Raw genomic sequence first — 15,565 nt, 5'->3', positions numbered from 1 at the left:
AGCTGGACCTTTGTCATCAAACAGAAAGGCCACTCCAACACAGGTCTGTGACGGGACCAACTGGGCGAGTGGGGAAAAAGGAGAGGAGCTAGAAGAAGAGAAGGACCCGCAACATCGGAGTAACCAAAGAGGTCAGGGACAGGCTACCTAGGAAGAGAAGCAGCCGGGCCTTGAGCCCCAGTGCCACACGCCCTGCGCCCCTCCACTGAGGAGCGCGTTGCGGGAGGAGGTGGAACCACAGGGCAGGGTCTGCCAGGGGCCCTGTGCTGGCCCAAAGATGTAAAACTTGACCAGGGTAGAGGACAATCAGAAGTGCACAAAGGCAGTATCTTTGCCCACAGCACTCTCGGTCACTTTTGATGCAGTCTGTGGGACACAGAGCTATATATACTCACCCGTTGGTTGCACAGCCTTGAAGACCTGGCCCAGCACATCTGTAGGAATTGAGAAAGAAAGACTCATTTTTCTCATTCTACATCTTTGGCATTTTTTTCTTGGAAACTTTTTATTAAATCATAAGGCAATGTGCATTAAACTACTCTTAAATCATCAAAATCACCATGCATCTCAGTGTTGGGGTGGTGATTAGAAATTTATTTATTATGTATTTATTCATTTATTCCTTCACTCAGCAAATATTTCTGAGTGTCTATGCTCAGAGTTAGAGCATAGAAAGGGGTAGTTCCAGCATCGAACAAAGCAGCCAGTTCGTGACTGAAATGCCTTCTCATACTGTTTCTGACGTGGGAGTAGCTGTCTCCAGCTGGCTGCAAGTGTCAGTGTGGACGGCGCGTAGAAGAAGCTGCATCTGGACACAGCCACTGGGCCACATCGATCACAGAGAGGCCGGCAGTGTGGAGCAACTGCAGGTTTGTGAATGTGGAAGAGGCCAGTCCTAAGGACAGTGACCAGGTTACCCAAGGGTGGGCGAGCAGGAAGGAACCCTGACGTAGGAAGGGGTCCCCAGTGGGAGTGGAAGGAAGGGCATGGACAGGAGACATGTGCAGGAGAGGCAGAAAGAAAGGGGGAGCAGATGGGTGACAGCCAGTCTCAGTGGCAGGAGGTGGCCATGACAATTCAGAGCCCGAAGGCCAGGTGCAGGAGCCACGTCCTCCCGCTCTACTCAGTGGCAACGTCTATTGGGTGGAAGACAGGATCCATCCTCAGTGTGCCCCTGAGCAGCCGATTCCCGCTCTAGTGGGACAGCCGCCACCGTTACTTTAATTACAGGACAACGGTTTAAACAGGCGGAAACAGCCAGCTAGAGACTCATATTTCACAGCCTGGGGAGAGATGCACAGCTACATTTCAAGGTGTGAGGAAGACTGGGGTCTGGTGTGGCACTGTTATCTGGTCCTGAACGTCTTCCTTCCCTGCGCCCCAGGTCCCAGCAGACGGCTCTGCTCTGTGCACTGTGCCCCCCTGGCGTGAGTGCCTGGGTCTCCCTCTTCTCCCGGTGGCAGACAGCACCAGGAGCACACAGGGAGCCTTCTTACTTCCTGCTCTATCCCTCCTACGAACACCGAAGTGGTCCAGGACAAAAGCATTCACTAATGAAGAGACCATGGATAAAACGACCCCCCAGGGCTGGCTGTCTCCCCCACCTGCAGGATGCAATGCAACAGGAATGTAATATGTGAAGGTGCGCGGATTGAAATTGGAAATTTTGGACGAGAGGCAGAGTTTTATGCACCCCTGAAAGCACTGCTGGAAAGCTGCAGGGATTGCTAACAAGAAGTTGTGACAAACAAACTCAGAGGGAAAGGCAGGCAGTTTACACTGGAAGACAAGCTGGACGAGGCAGGGCCAGGGCAGGGCTGCAGGAGGACACGGTGGGTCTCAGAAGAGTGGGAGGCCCTGGGAACACGGAAAGGCCCTTTCTCGCCTGCTTTTGCAGAAACGACTGCTGGATATGAAACCAAAGAGGCCATTTCGTGATATTTCATTCTGTCAGGGAAATTATTCTCTGCTCCCAACTCAATTTATTCTTTTTTATAAGGAATTTATACATAATTGCAATTACAGTAGAAACTAAATTTTGTTACCTATTAATGAGAACAGGAAAATTTTCATACTATTTAGTTTAACTTGCCTGGATAAAAATGTCAAAGAAATTTTCCCGTCACCATTTACTATGAAATTGTGGTTTCATTTAAAAAGGGATATGCCTCCTGCGTCCCGCCCGTTTCCTGGCACCACAGCTGCAGGGCTGGGAGGTGTGGCATTTGGGATTGGGCAGGCACCGACGCTGTAGTCTGGACTCTGACCCACCGGATCATGGGTCATGATGGTTACTGAACCTCTTTATGTGTCTCTTTAACAATAAAAATGGGAAAGCAATATATCCTGCCCAAGAAACGAGAGAGGCGATGTATTCAATAATGTTGGGCAGAGCATAAATACACAATAAAAGAAACGTTTTCTTATTTTCCCTTATTCTCCTCAACATTTCTCCATATTTTAAAAATTAAATCCATTTCTATCACATGATTTCTATATAGTGAATGGCTTTGGGAGAAGATACAGGTAGCAATAACAAGATTATATAAAACTATATGCTCTTCTTCCAAAAAAGGCTCAGAACCAGGAAGCTAATCATATATATGAAAGAAAATATTGATAAAATTCTGTATGTCAAATGCATAACCAAGATTTTATTTGAAACAAAGAAAGAGATCAAAATTGTAGAAGAAAATGCAATTTTAGTGGGAGACTTAAGTCAGACAGTGGAGATTTATTATTACCTGGGGAAAAATAGATATCAGAACAAATAACTACTAACATTGTGGGTAACTTCCTCCTTTCTATATTTGGCAATCTTCTTTCTTATACAAGGTAAATGTATTGAAAATTCCACTGCCCACAGACTTTCTGGACCCCTCTAACTCCAAAGACATATACTCGAGACACAGAGATATACATACACATACATTTCCCAAAGACAGAAAAAGGGGAAAGATACAACATTTATTCTATGCAGATAATAGAATTCTGTTTTAGAGAATCTACTCCAAAACTGCTTATAAAAAATAGATTAAGTGAAAAGCTAGCAAAGTGCAGTTTATACCACACTTCATTGAGCTTACAAATCGGCCAACACAACCTGCACGCTGATATACCCAGAGGAGAAAAACCTTTAATTGCTACCAAAGAAGTATTTGGTAAAATTCAAAATCCATTCCAGATTTTCAAAAATGGTTAAGAACTATTGTAAAAATAGATGAGTATTTCCTCAGTAAGATAATTCATATCTCAAACTAACAGCAAATATTGTTGTTAATATTGAGACATTACAGTCATTTCCACCACTGTCAGACGTAAAACTCTGATGTCCATTGCCATTGTGTCTGATGTTATTCTGGAAACAATAAAATATTATTCTGGCCCTTATAACACAATCTGATACTTTTAGAAAAGAGATATCATTACTAGAGATGATATGATTGTCTTCCTAGAAAATTCACTAATCATTATAACGTCGAAATCACAGTCCCTGTGCGCCACCACCACCATCTGTGCTGTCACTGCTCCAGTGCTCACCCTGTCCCAGGTGCCACTTTAAGTACATTATACATATTATTAATAACTCGAAATCACAAACATCCTGTGAGCTATGCAGCATTATTATCCCAATTTACAGGTGAAGAAGGTGAGGCACAGAGAAGGGAAGACACGTGCCCAAGGCCACACTACTACCGTAAGACAGATCCAGAGAAAGAAAGTGTAACAGCTCCAAATAAGGTTGGGGATCTTGAGAAATACAAGGAAATGTGAACTAGTGTATATGAAACTCAGCTCCTCTCTCCAATTCTCTTTCTGATTCTTGAGTCCAGTTTATTGCCAAATTTATTACTCCAGTAAATATGAAACAATCAGAGCACTTCTGCTAATTGCAGTTAAAATAGTTTAAATTCACGTAGTAACAGCGTAACAATCAGCTTTAAAAAAAAAAGTATCTTTAAGCAACGTTCCAGGTGGAAAACCATACCATGCTCATGGGTCAGCAGAATCAACATTGTTAAAATGTCTATATTACCCAAAGTGACCTACAGATTCAATGCAATCCCTAGTAAAATACCAACATCATTTTTTACAGATCTAGAAAAAATAATTCTACGTTTTGTATGGAACCAGAGAAAACTCCATATAGCAAAAGTAATCTTAAGCAAAAAGATCAAATTGGGAGGCATCGATGTACTAGTCCTCAAGCTATACCACAAGGCTATAGTAACTAAAACAGCATGGTACTGGCACAAGAACAGAGAAATAGACCAATGGAACAGAACTGAGAACCCAGATGTAAAACCATCCTCATATAGCCATCTAATCTTTGACAATGCAAACAAAAACATACACTGGGGAAAAGAATCCTTACTCAAAGAATGGTGCTGGGAAAATTGGATAGTCACATGTAGAAGACTGAAACAGCACCCGCACCTTTGACCTCTCACAAAAATCAACTCACTCTGGGTAATACACTTAAACCTAACACGTGAAACTATATGAATTCTAGAAGAAAATGTTGGAAAAATTCTTACAGACATTGGCCTAGGCAAAGAATTTATGAAGACGACCCCAAAGGTAATCATAGCAATAACAAAAATAAGTAAATGGGACCTGATCAAATTAAAAAGCTTCTGCACAGCCAAGGAAACTATCATGAGAGCAGACAACCTATAGAATAGGAGAATATATTCACATATTACACATCAGATAAAGGGCTGATAACTAGAATCTATACAAAACTCAGAAAAATCAGCAATAATAAATCAAATAACCCTATCAAAAAGTGGGCAAAGGACATGAACAGAAACTTTTCAAAAGAAGATAGGCTAATGGCCAAAAACCATATGAAAAAATGCTCAACATGTCTAATCATCAGAGAAATACTAATCAAAACCACAATGAAATATCACTTAACTCCAGTGAGAATGGCCTTTATCAAAAAGTCCCAAAATGATAAATGTTGGTGTGGATGCAGAGAGACAGGAACACACACTGCTGGTGGGACTGCAAACTAGTGCAACCTCTGTGGAAAGTAATATGGAGATATCTCAAAGAGATACAAGTAGAACTACTATTTGATCCAGCAATCCCATTACTGGGCATCTACCCAAAGAAACAAAAGACATTCTATAAAAAAGATATCTGCACTATAATGTCTATAGCAGCACAATTCACAATTGCAAAGATGTGGAAACAACCCAAGTGCCCATCAATACATGAGTGGATTAATAAAATGTGGTATATGTATACCATGGAGTTCTACTCAGCCACAAAAAGCAATGGTGATCTAGCACCTCTTGTATTATACTGGATAGAGCTGGAGCCCATTCTTCTAAGTGAAGTATCACAAGAATGGAAAAACAAGTACCACATGTACTCACCATCAAATTGGTATTAACTGATCAACACTTATGTGCACATATAGTAGTAACATTCATCGGGTGTTGGGCAGGTTGGGGGAGGAGGGGATGGGTATATTCACACCTAATGGGTGCGGCGCACACCGTCTGGGGGATGGACATGCTTGAAGCTCTGACTCGGGTGGGGCAAAGGCAATATATGTAACCTGAACATTTGTACCCCCATAATATGCTGAAATAAAAAAAAAAAGGCAACATTCCAGGCAATGTTACTTCTTATTCTTGGCAAAACAACAACAAAAAAATCACTCCCCATACTAACTCTAGTAATCTGGAGAGATTTGTAAAAACATCAGGAGAGGGGCTGGGTGGCAGCTTCCAGGACAGGTGCTGTCACTGCTCCCCCACTACCCTCCTGTTTAGACATGCAGCATCGCAGAACAGAGCCTGGGCGTGAGACCCTCGAGTACAGCAGAGACGGTTCCCTGCCAGCTGCGAGATTTGCCCACAAGCATGTCTCTGCTGCCACCATGGCCATGGGGTCAAAACACCCCAAGTAAATGACTCACATACAAACCTCTGTAATTTATTGCCTGAAAATTTTGAGACCTTTTCAATCTACAAATTTGCAAGAGAGGAAACATTCTGTTCTCTTGTGCTTTCCCATCTAGGCATCAGAGCCCCCACTCACCCATAGGTGCAGTTTGGATGGCACAGGCGGCACACACGGCTGGCATCTGCATACTTCCAGACCAGGGTGCTGTTTTCCCCCATGACTCCCGCTGGGCAGGTCCTGACACAGTGAGGGCCATCGATGTAGTGGGCACATTGGATGCAGTGGTCTGGTCCCTGAACCAAAGTGGAGAAAAACTTTTATGTATATCGCTTTCTTTTCTCTTTATTTTTTCAAAATGGAAGTTTACTTAAAAGAAAAAAAAAAACAAATGACAGAGAAAGGCTTAACGTGGAAAACAAGTTCTTCTGTGATCGCACTTGCTAGAAATGGCTGCTGTTAATCGCTTGGTGGAAAGTCTTCCTGACTTTACATGCACATAATATATACAGATGTAAAAAAAGCTATACTTTATTGCATTTTGCTTAATATGCTGCGGGCACCTTTCTTTGTCAAAACCATCTTGATTGGCCTACACGCATATTTATATCTTTATTGGGCAGATAGTGTTTCTTGCAAATGATGTTGGAAGTTACGGGGAAGCTCTGAAGGAAGCCGGCTGGCCCAGGCAAACTCGAGAAAACCAACATCGGTGTTTTCCAGGGAAGAGAGGAGGCGGCGTGAGTGCTGGCGGGTGTGTGATGGACCATGTCACACACCACATCTGATTCTGTCTGTGAGACGCGGGAGGCCCTCGCAAAGCTCACAGAGACAAAAGTGTGCGGTCGCTCGGGCTGTGTGCGCCACTTTAGAAGGGCCTGAAATAAAACCCTTGGCCAAGTTCTCCAATGTTAGTGTGCTCAGAGCCGGCACAGCTAGTGACTAAGTCAGTGCCACTGATTGTTTTAACAACAGAAATTTCATCCGACACCACACAGACCTACAAACCAGTGCTTTACTTTGTAACCAGCCTTGTTGGCAGCCTAGACCTCAAAACGCAGTCCTGATCTGCACAGAACTTCTGAAAAACGTTTTCAATTGTAGATTTAGAAATGGATGTTGGAGCTCAAATTCAAACAGAGCTTCATATATAAACAATATTGAGAATTAACAGCATTAGGACATTTGGTGTGAGAGACACCTGAATTCTCACTCACATTCTTTGTAAGATTATTACTGAACAGGAAGATATGAAACTGTGATTTTTAAAATGCGTTGCTAGGAGTTTCTTTAAAAATTCCTCAACTAATTAAACTAATGTTAAACAAGAACTCGAGGACATTTGATTAAAATGATAAAGCAAGGATGACAGACATTAGGCATGGTGGGAACTGGCTGACAAGAGTAACTGTTAAGTTTGGGGATTTAATAAGTCAAAATAAGTTGAATTTTTAATAAGTTTAAATCGGCTTAGGTAAGTGTGGCGGTGCAGAGCGGGAACAGTGGGCGGGCGGGAACTTCACCAAACACGGCGGCGCCGCCTCCTCTGGGGAAGTGGCTCCACGGCTGTCCTTTCCAGCTCCAGGATGACTCGGGGCAGCGTTGTTGCTTTTGCGAAGACTTTTCCCCACGGAGTGGGAGTGAGTAACACTAAGGGGCGGCTCACCCGTCCTGTGCAGGTGATGTTCATGGCCTGGGGCAGGCACTCCGCGTGGCACTGGACGCACTCGGAATTCTCCACGAACTCCCTGGGCTCGCTGCCAGAAGCAAGAAGGAAACATCAGTGCCATCCCCGAGATGCTGCTTCCACAGGCAGGTGCTATGACTGTCTCGGGGAACACAAATCAGCTCTCTCAGAAATTCAAAGTAATTTGAGGTAAATGTCAAAGAGTTAGGACTCTAGGACTACACTGTATTATGATAAATTGATTTTATTAACTGAATCCTTGGTAATCTTCTCCCTGAATAAAAACAGAAACTTCATTTATAATCTAACTATCTTCACTGCATTTTTTAAAGGCGAATTTTTTGTATATTTGGTTAGCAAGACAAAGGATGAAAAAAAAAATTCCTTACGAGGTGCCCCTGCCTCTGGTCCCAGATTCATGGACATTTAAATTAAGCTGGACAGAAATGGTAACTGTAGACTAAGGGACAGGAAAAGGAAGAAGGGATAGTAAGGACCTGCTCAGTGGTCATCAGTAAAGTGTGGAACATGGATGTGGAAGGTTTTCCACATCCCTCAAGATGTACACGTCAATGTCAGACAAGAAGCCGACGCTTGACTAAAAAGACAAAACAGCTGTTAAGAAGACTAGACTCTGCCTGGTCATTAACTACAGGTCTTCACTCCGAGCGGTGGACAAGGAGTGTTTACACCCCAAAAGGGTATGCCACAAGCCCTCTCTTTCAGCAAATGGCATCAATTAAACCAAATATGACACAGTAGTGTGTTTTCTGCGCTGCTTCTCCGGGCCACTGCCCTGCCACAGGGGCCAGTCCTGCGTAGCGAGCAGGTGCTGCCAGACACGGTTTCTCTGCACCAACAGAAGATGCGGCACGTGGCGAGGGTGTTCGAGTTACCTTGCCTCTTAAGACACTGGAAAACTGAAACCATGAGCTGAGTGTGTATTCGTAGCAGTAAGGATTGCACCAGTATTCCCTCCTTGAACTTTGAACAGCACTATCAATTTCGCTAGTTACTCTGAGTCCATCAGCGAAGGGATTCCTACAGAATCGAGCTGGGCTTCCTGCCCTGCTCCCGAATACTTCCGGACCAAGCTCTGATCCCCACCTGGTAGGGACGTGGGGAGGAGGATTTTCTGCAGCCACCCGTAGTTCCTACAGCTCTTCTCCATAACAAAACTCCCTTTTTCTTTAAATTTTTAAGAAAAATTTTCTCTGCCTCTACCCTTCAATTTTATAATACTTTCTATTTATTTATTTTTCATCATTATTCGTGGTCATTCAAACCCTTATATCGATACCAAGATTGTCACAGTATCCACAGACTGGACTTTTTATTGATGGAAACTGAATTCAACAAATATTACATGAATTATTTCTTTCTCCATGGTAATATTTAAAGGTATTTGCACCGTTCAATGTTCAGTGCATGCTGAAGGTACATAAACAAAAATTGACAGGAAATCCAATTTGTATTAACATATTTTGACACAGGAGGAATAGAGTACTGCAAAAAAAAAAAAATAAAAAGACCAAAAAGCCATGGTTTTGGCCATATAAACCATTATGACTGTTCTATTTGTCTTGCTAACTTTGTGTAGTTTAGAAAAATTTAAGATATTTCCGGGAAGAGATTCTATAAATTATTGGATTAGATTAAATAATAATAATACAGTTTGCTTATTCCTATTGTATTAATAATTAACAGTGAGCCCAAAAGTAAACATATAAGCAAACAACACCCTCCAAGCACAGAACAAAAAACAAAGGAAAAATAAAGGAAAAGAAAATCAAACTGAATAGCTATAAAGCTATGAACACAACCCTGAGTCTTATTTTTGATCAAAACAAGGGGCTGGACAAGTGACCACGTACCCCTCCAGAACGCTGCACTTCTCCACACACTCCCTGCCGCGGCTGACGCTCCGGCAGGAGACGCAGTCTCTGGGCTCCGGGCCCCAGCAGCCCGCTGGCGAGCACAGGGAATGACAGACGTGGCCCGTGGCCTCTGCGGAGACAGCGCGCCTCACGGAATCGGTTACGGAACAGGGACGGAGGGACCAGTGGAGACCACACCTCCCCGCAAGGGCGGCCGTGTGCTCCGTGACCTGGAGCTGCACAGACACGCTGGGAGCTCCTGAAGGAGGCCCAAACTGGGCTTCCCAGTCCCCCTGCCCTCCCAGGAGCCCAGGACACCCTGCACCAGACCCCAGTGGTGTTTTGGTGACAAAGGCCACAGGCGACAGGAACCGTAGGGCAGGCTGTGGTTGTCTGCTCTGTGCTAGGCACATGCCAAGAGCTTTGCACACAGCATTTCATTTAACTCTCTCAACAGCACCGCGGCGCAGGAATCATTTCCACCTCCAGTGTATGGATGAGGAAGCCGAAGCCTGAGGAAAGCAGCTGACTGGGGTCCCTGAGCTGGAGTGGCCGAGCAGCGTGTGAACCAGACCCGCTCCTGCCGAGGCCAGCGCTCAGCCGAGGCCAGCTGCTCCCACCAGCTTCATGGCTGACCTGGGCTCTAGCACCAGGACAGGAAGCGTCAGTGTGACACGCTCAGCCCATCCTCTGCTCAAGTGTCTACCTACAGTCTTCAGAGGCCGAGATGGGCAGGGAGCGCCCTACAGCTAAAATGTGATATAACTAATTCTAAATTTAGTTCTCTAATTTGCAAATAACTGGTAGCCTAAACCTCAGGGAAAATACATCCTATGAAATTAGAATGATCTGGAAACAATTCTAATGAACTTCACGTGACTTCACAATTAGGAATATACAGATTTTAATTTGCTTCTTAATGAATGAAAAAAGTAATTTAAATGTTTGGTAATATCTAAATAAAAATAAACAACCCACTGGAACCATCTCCACAATCAAAACAGAAAGTCGTTACTTACTGCAGTTGTTTTCAGCTCTGTTGTTTATAATTTTGGTTTTCTGACTAGAGGTCCCAAATAGCTTTTTCCAGTTTATTGTATTTGCATAGCACAAATTTTTGTTTCCTGAGATTATCACATCTCCATCACTTATCTCCTTGAGGGAACGTAATCCCAAGGATGTTATGTTCAGGCCAACAACCGCAAGAGAAAACTGACCACTAAATTGGAGAGAAGAAGAAGAACACTGTGACAAACTATGAAAACAATACATCCCTAAGACTTTATTTTGTTTTTCTGGGGCACCTTCGCTTCACTACGAAACTGCCTTTCGAGGGCTGCGAGTCGCGCTGTGGAGGGCGTGCGCTGCAGTTTTTGAAAACTGCAAGTATTTTTTAAGCTCCTCCAGGGAAAAGCAAGTTCCTTCTTCATTTAGCATCTTTAGCCTCAGTGGCAGACTGAGGGGCAGAATAAATGTCTTAGTGTCATTATTTTATTTACTACATTTTTATTTTGCTTGGAAATTGAGAACATGGTCTAACCTTTCAAACATCCAAATACGTTCAAAGGTTGTAGGTTTGTTCACTCGCCCATCCATCTGTCCATGCACACTCACTGAACAAACATTTGAGGTGCTATGTGCCAAACCCTGTCCGTTAAGTGTTTCCTACTCTCAAGAAACCCTGGGTCTAGTGGTGAAAATGTCACCCCAGTGTGTGGGTGCAGTGAGCGTGGGCACCACCGGAGCACAGGGCGGGGGTCTCTCTGACAGGTCTGGGGTGGGATCTGTGTGAGGGGGTGGCTTCCTCCGAGAGGTGACGCCCGAGACCGTGAGGCCCTCGGGAGCAGGAGCTGTGATGCTTTCTTCACCACTCAGCACGACGCTAGGACTCTAGAAGGTCGTCCATCGGACGACGGATGGACATTGTTGAGACTAAAGTGGGGAGTCCTGAGTCACCTGCAGGGTGGGAACACAGGGGATGGGTGTGAGAGCCACAAGCGCTAGCCGCACCCTGACAGTGCCGGTGGGGAGGGTCGGGGTGAGGGCGGATGGGGCCGGAGCGCAGGAGACCTTGGCACCTGCAGAGGAGCGCAGGCTGTCGTCGGTAACTGAGGGGAGCCACAGGAAGGCGGTCTGCGTTCGTAGGAAGCTCGTTTGGGCCGAGGCTGCGTGCCGAGCCAGCTGAGACAGGCCTGAGTGGCAGAGGGTTGAAGTTCCGCTCGGAGGCCCCTCTCTCCCTGTTACTCTTCTCCCCACCCTTCCTCCTGGCCTCCTCAGAAGCCAGAGGCCAGCGTGGGAGACCTGCAACCCCCACGGTCAGCGGTTCTGCCGGTGCCCACCCAGGAAAGCCGAGACACGGGGCAGAGCTGGGGCTTCCCTGCAGGGCTGGTCTGGGGCGTTGGTGAGTCACTCCCTGAGCCAGTGGTCGCCCTGCCTTGGGAGGGACCAGAATCACTGGACTTTTCATTAAATCGGAAAATAAGTGACCCTTATCTTATTTAAATCCTGAAAACTCAGGAGGGGTACAGACCAGTTCTCCAAGCACAGTGCTCTAAATCTCTCTTTTCTGTATCAGCCTTAGGCAAAGGAAGTGCGCCGGCGTGCACAGCGCACGGGGCCTTCCGGGAAGCAGTGGCGGCTGCGAGTTTGGTACCAGGGATGCACAGCCAAGGCTGTTTATGGAAAGCAATGTGCGTTTCACATGCTCTTTCTCTGATATTGCACCGTGTTATGGATTCCCCTTTAGGGGCCGTGAAGGGAGAAACTTCTCATAACCAGACTGTTTCCAGGGCAGATTTGACCAAGAGATTCCCAAACTCCTCCTCGTCACCACAAAATGAATGATTGCTCTTACGACGTTAAAGACACTCGTGTGTGCACCTGTGTGTTGACTGCACCATTGTGAGCTGGAAAGCGGAAATCACGAAAAAGGCATTTAGTGTTAGACAGGCCATCAGGTCCCTCTGATGTGATGTGCATAATCTCAGCTGCTGATGTCCTGAGGCAACATCGGCCAAACACAATCGGTTCACAGTCTACAAAATACCTGACCTGTGCTTTGCACAAGTGTAGAGGCCCACAAAAGGCAGGAGAGACATAGGCACTAATGCAGATTGGAGAGGACTGAGAAGATTTAACCAGAATAAACGCACTCATGGAAGAACTGGTGAATTCTGAATAAAGTTCACCACGGTTCAGTGTATGGCACTGTGCCAATGCTCATTTCTTTGTCTTGAGCCTGGACCTGCTCAGGCGAGATGTACGTTACGGGAGGACACGTGGGCAACTCTCCTATAAGTCTAGCTGCAAGATGAGAAGACAGAAACAATCTGCCAGCCTCTGGCGATGGGCAGCTTACTGTTGCTTGGTCCTGCCGCGTATGATTTCCAGGTTCTCGAAGGCGTGGAGGTCGGTCCTGTTTTCAGGCCAAGCCTGAATCAGCAAAAACCCTGCCAGGCAGAAGGAAGGTTCAGACACACGCCACTTAGAAGTTTCCTTTTTGTGTGAGACATTATTCTTGGCATCACATGAGACTATGCTGTGACAGTAAATGTGAAAATTGGATTGGACTCTTTCCGTCACCTTCACTGCTTGTGTCCACGCTTGCGCAAACCAAGCGGCAGTTTCATGATGGCATCTCGTCTCCCCTTGGAGTTCCCCATGCCCAGCTGCATCTCTCTTGCCACCCAGCTCCTGCCCACGGGTGCCCATCCTGCTGTGGCCCTGGGACCCCCCCTGGGCTCACATTTGATTGCCCCAAACAGCCTCCTGCTGCGATCATAGCTGCCAATCACTGGCCTGTTATCACACACAAGGGGCTGTCCTTATTTTCCTTATTTAATTCCAATCCCCAAACGTGCGTGTTATTTAGGTCTTAGAGGTGAAGAAAGTGGGGTTCAGATGGCAGTCACAGGCTCAGGGTCTGCAGGGGCCCAGCAGGGGTTTGCAATCTCCCTGGGAAGGCCTGGGAGCCCACGCTGGCCCCACCCCCCAACTGCCCTCCTGCTGCTGGTTAGCGTCACGGGCCAGCAAGGTGGCCGGTCCACGCTGGGGAGAGCCAGGAATGAAACACATCCACGCATCGGGAGGGACCCGAGCTTCGGCTTAACGTGCTGCTCTTTGCGTGCAGGGAAAACCACATTTTTAAAAAGTATCAAAGAATTAGCTATTAATGGTGGAATTTCAGAGGAAATGTTTTTATGCCAAAGGAGAAGAATATGTGTCTAAAAGTTCCCTCTCTAAAACACTGATTTCCCATTTATGTTCACGTGACATGCCGGCACAAACCTGTTATTTCCTTTACAGTTTTCAGAATGTCCAGCTCCTTTGGATCCAGAGGAGGGGTGCGCGTGAAGGAGTCCCTGCGACAAGGGGCAGGGCGGTTACCGATGACCAGTCTCTACCAGCTGAGAGGCAGCTCTTGTTTTTCTCTATGCAACTAACTAAACCCGTTACTTACCCCCTAAATGCTACCGGTAGGATGTGGAGATCTCCACTGATGGAGGTGCAATTTCTGAAGTATTTAATATTCGTAGCATTTATGGAAAGTGTGTCTTTAAATTCACCAATTCCAATTCCATTACAAACTGTCAAGGTAAGAGACACGTTTATTCCATTCGCAGTTGTTGGAGGAAGCGCAGCGAGGGCTCCACAGGCAGAGTGGAGCAGGACGGGAGTCCTGCCAGGAGAGCCACCACCCCCCTCCATCCTTCCTTCACACGACAGACAGACCCAGATGGAGGCCCGTCAGGGGCCAGGGCCAGAGGCAGGCTCTGGGGTTAGGGCGGCGGGAGCAGACCCCGCAGCCATGGCGGCTGTCGCCCACCTTGCTTTCTCCTCCTCCCCATTTCCCACTTGGGCCCCGGTCTGGCTGCTCCTGGGGACTCCTGTGCCTCTGGGCTCCCCGGGGCAGTGCGCCCACCTGCTGCTGCCGGACGGCCCTGCCCACGGCTTCTCCGACCGGGCTCTGAAGCGCTATCTTCATTTTTAAAGAAACAATATACCCAGTTTTTTGTTTTTGCTTTTTTAATCAGAAGACTCGAATGTGGCGGTGGGCAGGGGAGCCCCGCCTCACAGCCAGAGAACGAGCTTCGTCCGCACCGTGCCGGGCTCCTACCTTTGCGACAAGGCCCTTCACACTTCTTACACTTGCGGATGTTGTCTTCCTCCACCTCGTAGCTGTCTGAACCGCAGGCGCGGACGCACGAGCCGTGATCTGTCACCACGTAGTTACCTGAGGGCGCCGGGAGGGACCAGGTGAAGGCCGTGCCAGGTGCCGCTGGGCTCTCCAGGAGCTGACGAAAAGCACCTGTGCACCCTTGGTTTTACTTGAAGGACAAAGAGTGAAAGGTTGCAAATGGGAAGGGACTCAGATGCAAGAGTTTAATCATTTTCTAGACTGCAGTATGGAGAAAGGCAGGTGTTTCACAGCACGGAGGACCAGGCCGCTCGGGAGAAACATCACGCCTGCTCACTCGTTCAGAGCACCTCTTCGAAGCTCATTTTGTTTTCCTGTAGAATCTGTCTTCAGGAAGTATAGCTAAAGCTTGAGAATGTATTAAAAAACGAGAATCTAACTAAACATCCCCCTGACGCACCCACATCCGAGGCTGCACTGGTTCCCGTGCTGGCGCCCAGGTGCCCGCCGTGGCCCTCCCCGCGGCGGCGGGGCCTGCGGTTCTGCGTCCCAGCGGGTGCCTCGGCCTTTCCTCTGCCTTCCCTCACCCTTACGGTAATTGGTTTCTGTCTATATTAACTTCTATGTGATGTCTACGGGGTCTGTGTGTTCCCGTTCGGAGTTCCCGAAGCAGGTCCTAGAAAACACTTCCCGGACGCTGGTGGTTTGTCTTCTGTGAGTTGTCCGCTCTGTTACCAGGGCTCTCGGTGATTTCTCGCGGACTTACAGCTCTGCCGTCTCTCAGAGATCATCTCTGCGTCATCGTCATGGCACATTCTTCTTTATCTTAGTTTGCCATTCACCTTTCAATGGATTATTCTGTTGTGTAGTTTTTTTTTCTGTACCAAGCTTAAAATTTTTCATTTACACAAATCTGGCAGAATAAAATCCCCCCTCATAATTGTT

The 15,565-nt window shown here is 46.6% G+C and overlaps 1 protein-coding gene across 4 annotated transcripts in view; it reads right to left on the bottom strand.

Annotated features, from left to right (window-relative positions):
- EGFR (epidermal growth factor receptor) overlaps positions 1–15,565 on the bottom strand; it is a 185,752-nt gene that overhangs the window by 31,879 nt on the left and 138,308 nt on the right. For 2 of the 4 annotated variants that reach the window (XM_012648783.1, XM_012648784.1), the window contains exons 8-16: positions 14,405–14,716; positions 13,943–14,069; positions 13,771–13,844; positions 12,842–12,932; positions 10,503–10,702; positions 9,481–9,613; positions 7,586–7,676; positions 6,058–6,215; positions 396–434 (exon numbers count right to left, since the gene is read on the bottom strand). In XM_012648783.1, coding sequence (XP_012504237.1) covers positions 396–434; positions 6,058–6,215; positions 7,586–7,676; positions 9,481–9,613; positions 10,503–10,702; positions 12,842–12,932; positions 13,771–13,844; positions 13,943–14,069; positions 14,405–14,716 — 1,225 coding nt within the window. The remainder of the gene's footprint in view (positions 1–395; positions 435–6,057; positions 6,216–7,585; positions 7,677–9,480; positions 9,614–10,502; positions 10,703–12,841; positions 12,933–13,770; positions 13,845–13,942; positions 14,070–14,404; positions 14,717–15,565) is intronic. The other 2 variants (XM_012648785.1, XM_012648786.1) reach the window with 1 other exon arrangement.

Source organism: Propithecus coquereli, unplaced genomic scaffold (assembly GCF_000956105.1).
Source record: "Propithecus coquereli isolate 6110/MARCELLA unplaced genomic scaffold, Pcoq_1.0 Scaffold294, whole genome shotgun sequence".
NCBI classification, from domain to species: Eukaryota; Metazoa; Chordata; class Mammalia; order Primates; family Indriidae; genus Propithecus; species Propithecus coquereli.
This window is presented reverse-complemented; position numbering and strand designations above follow the sequence as displayed.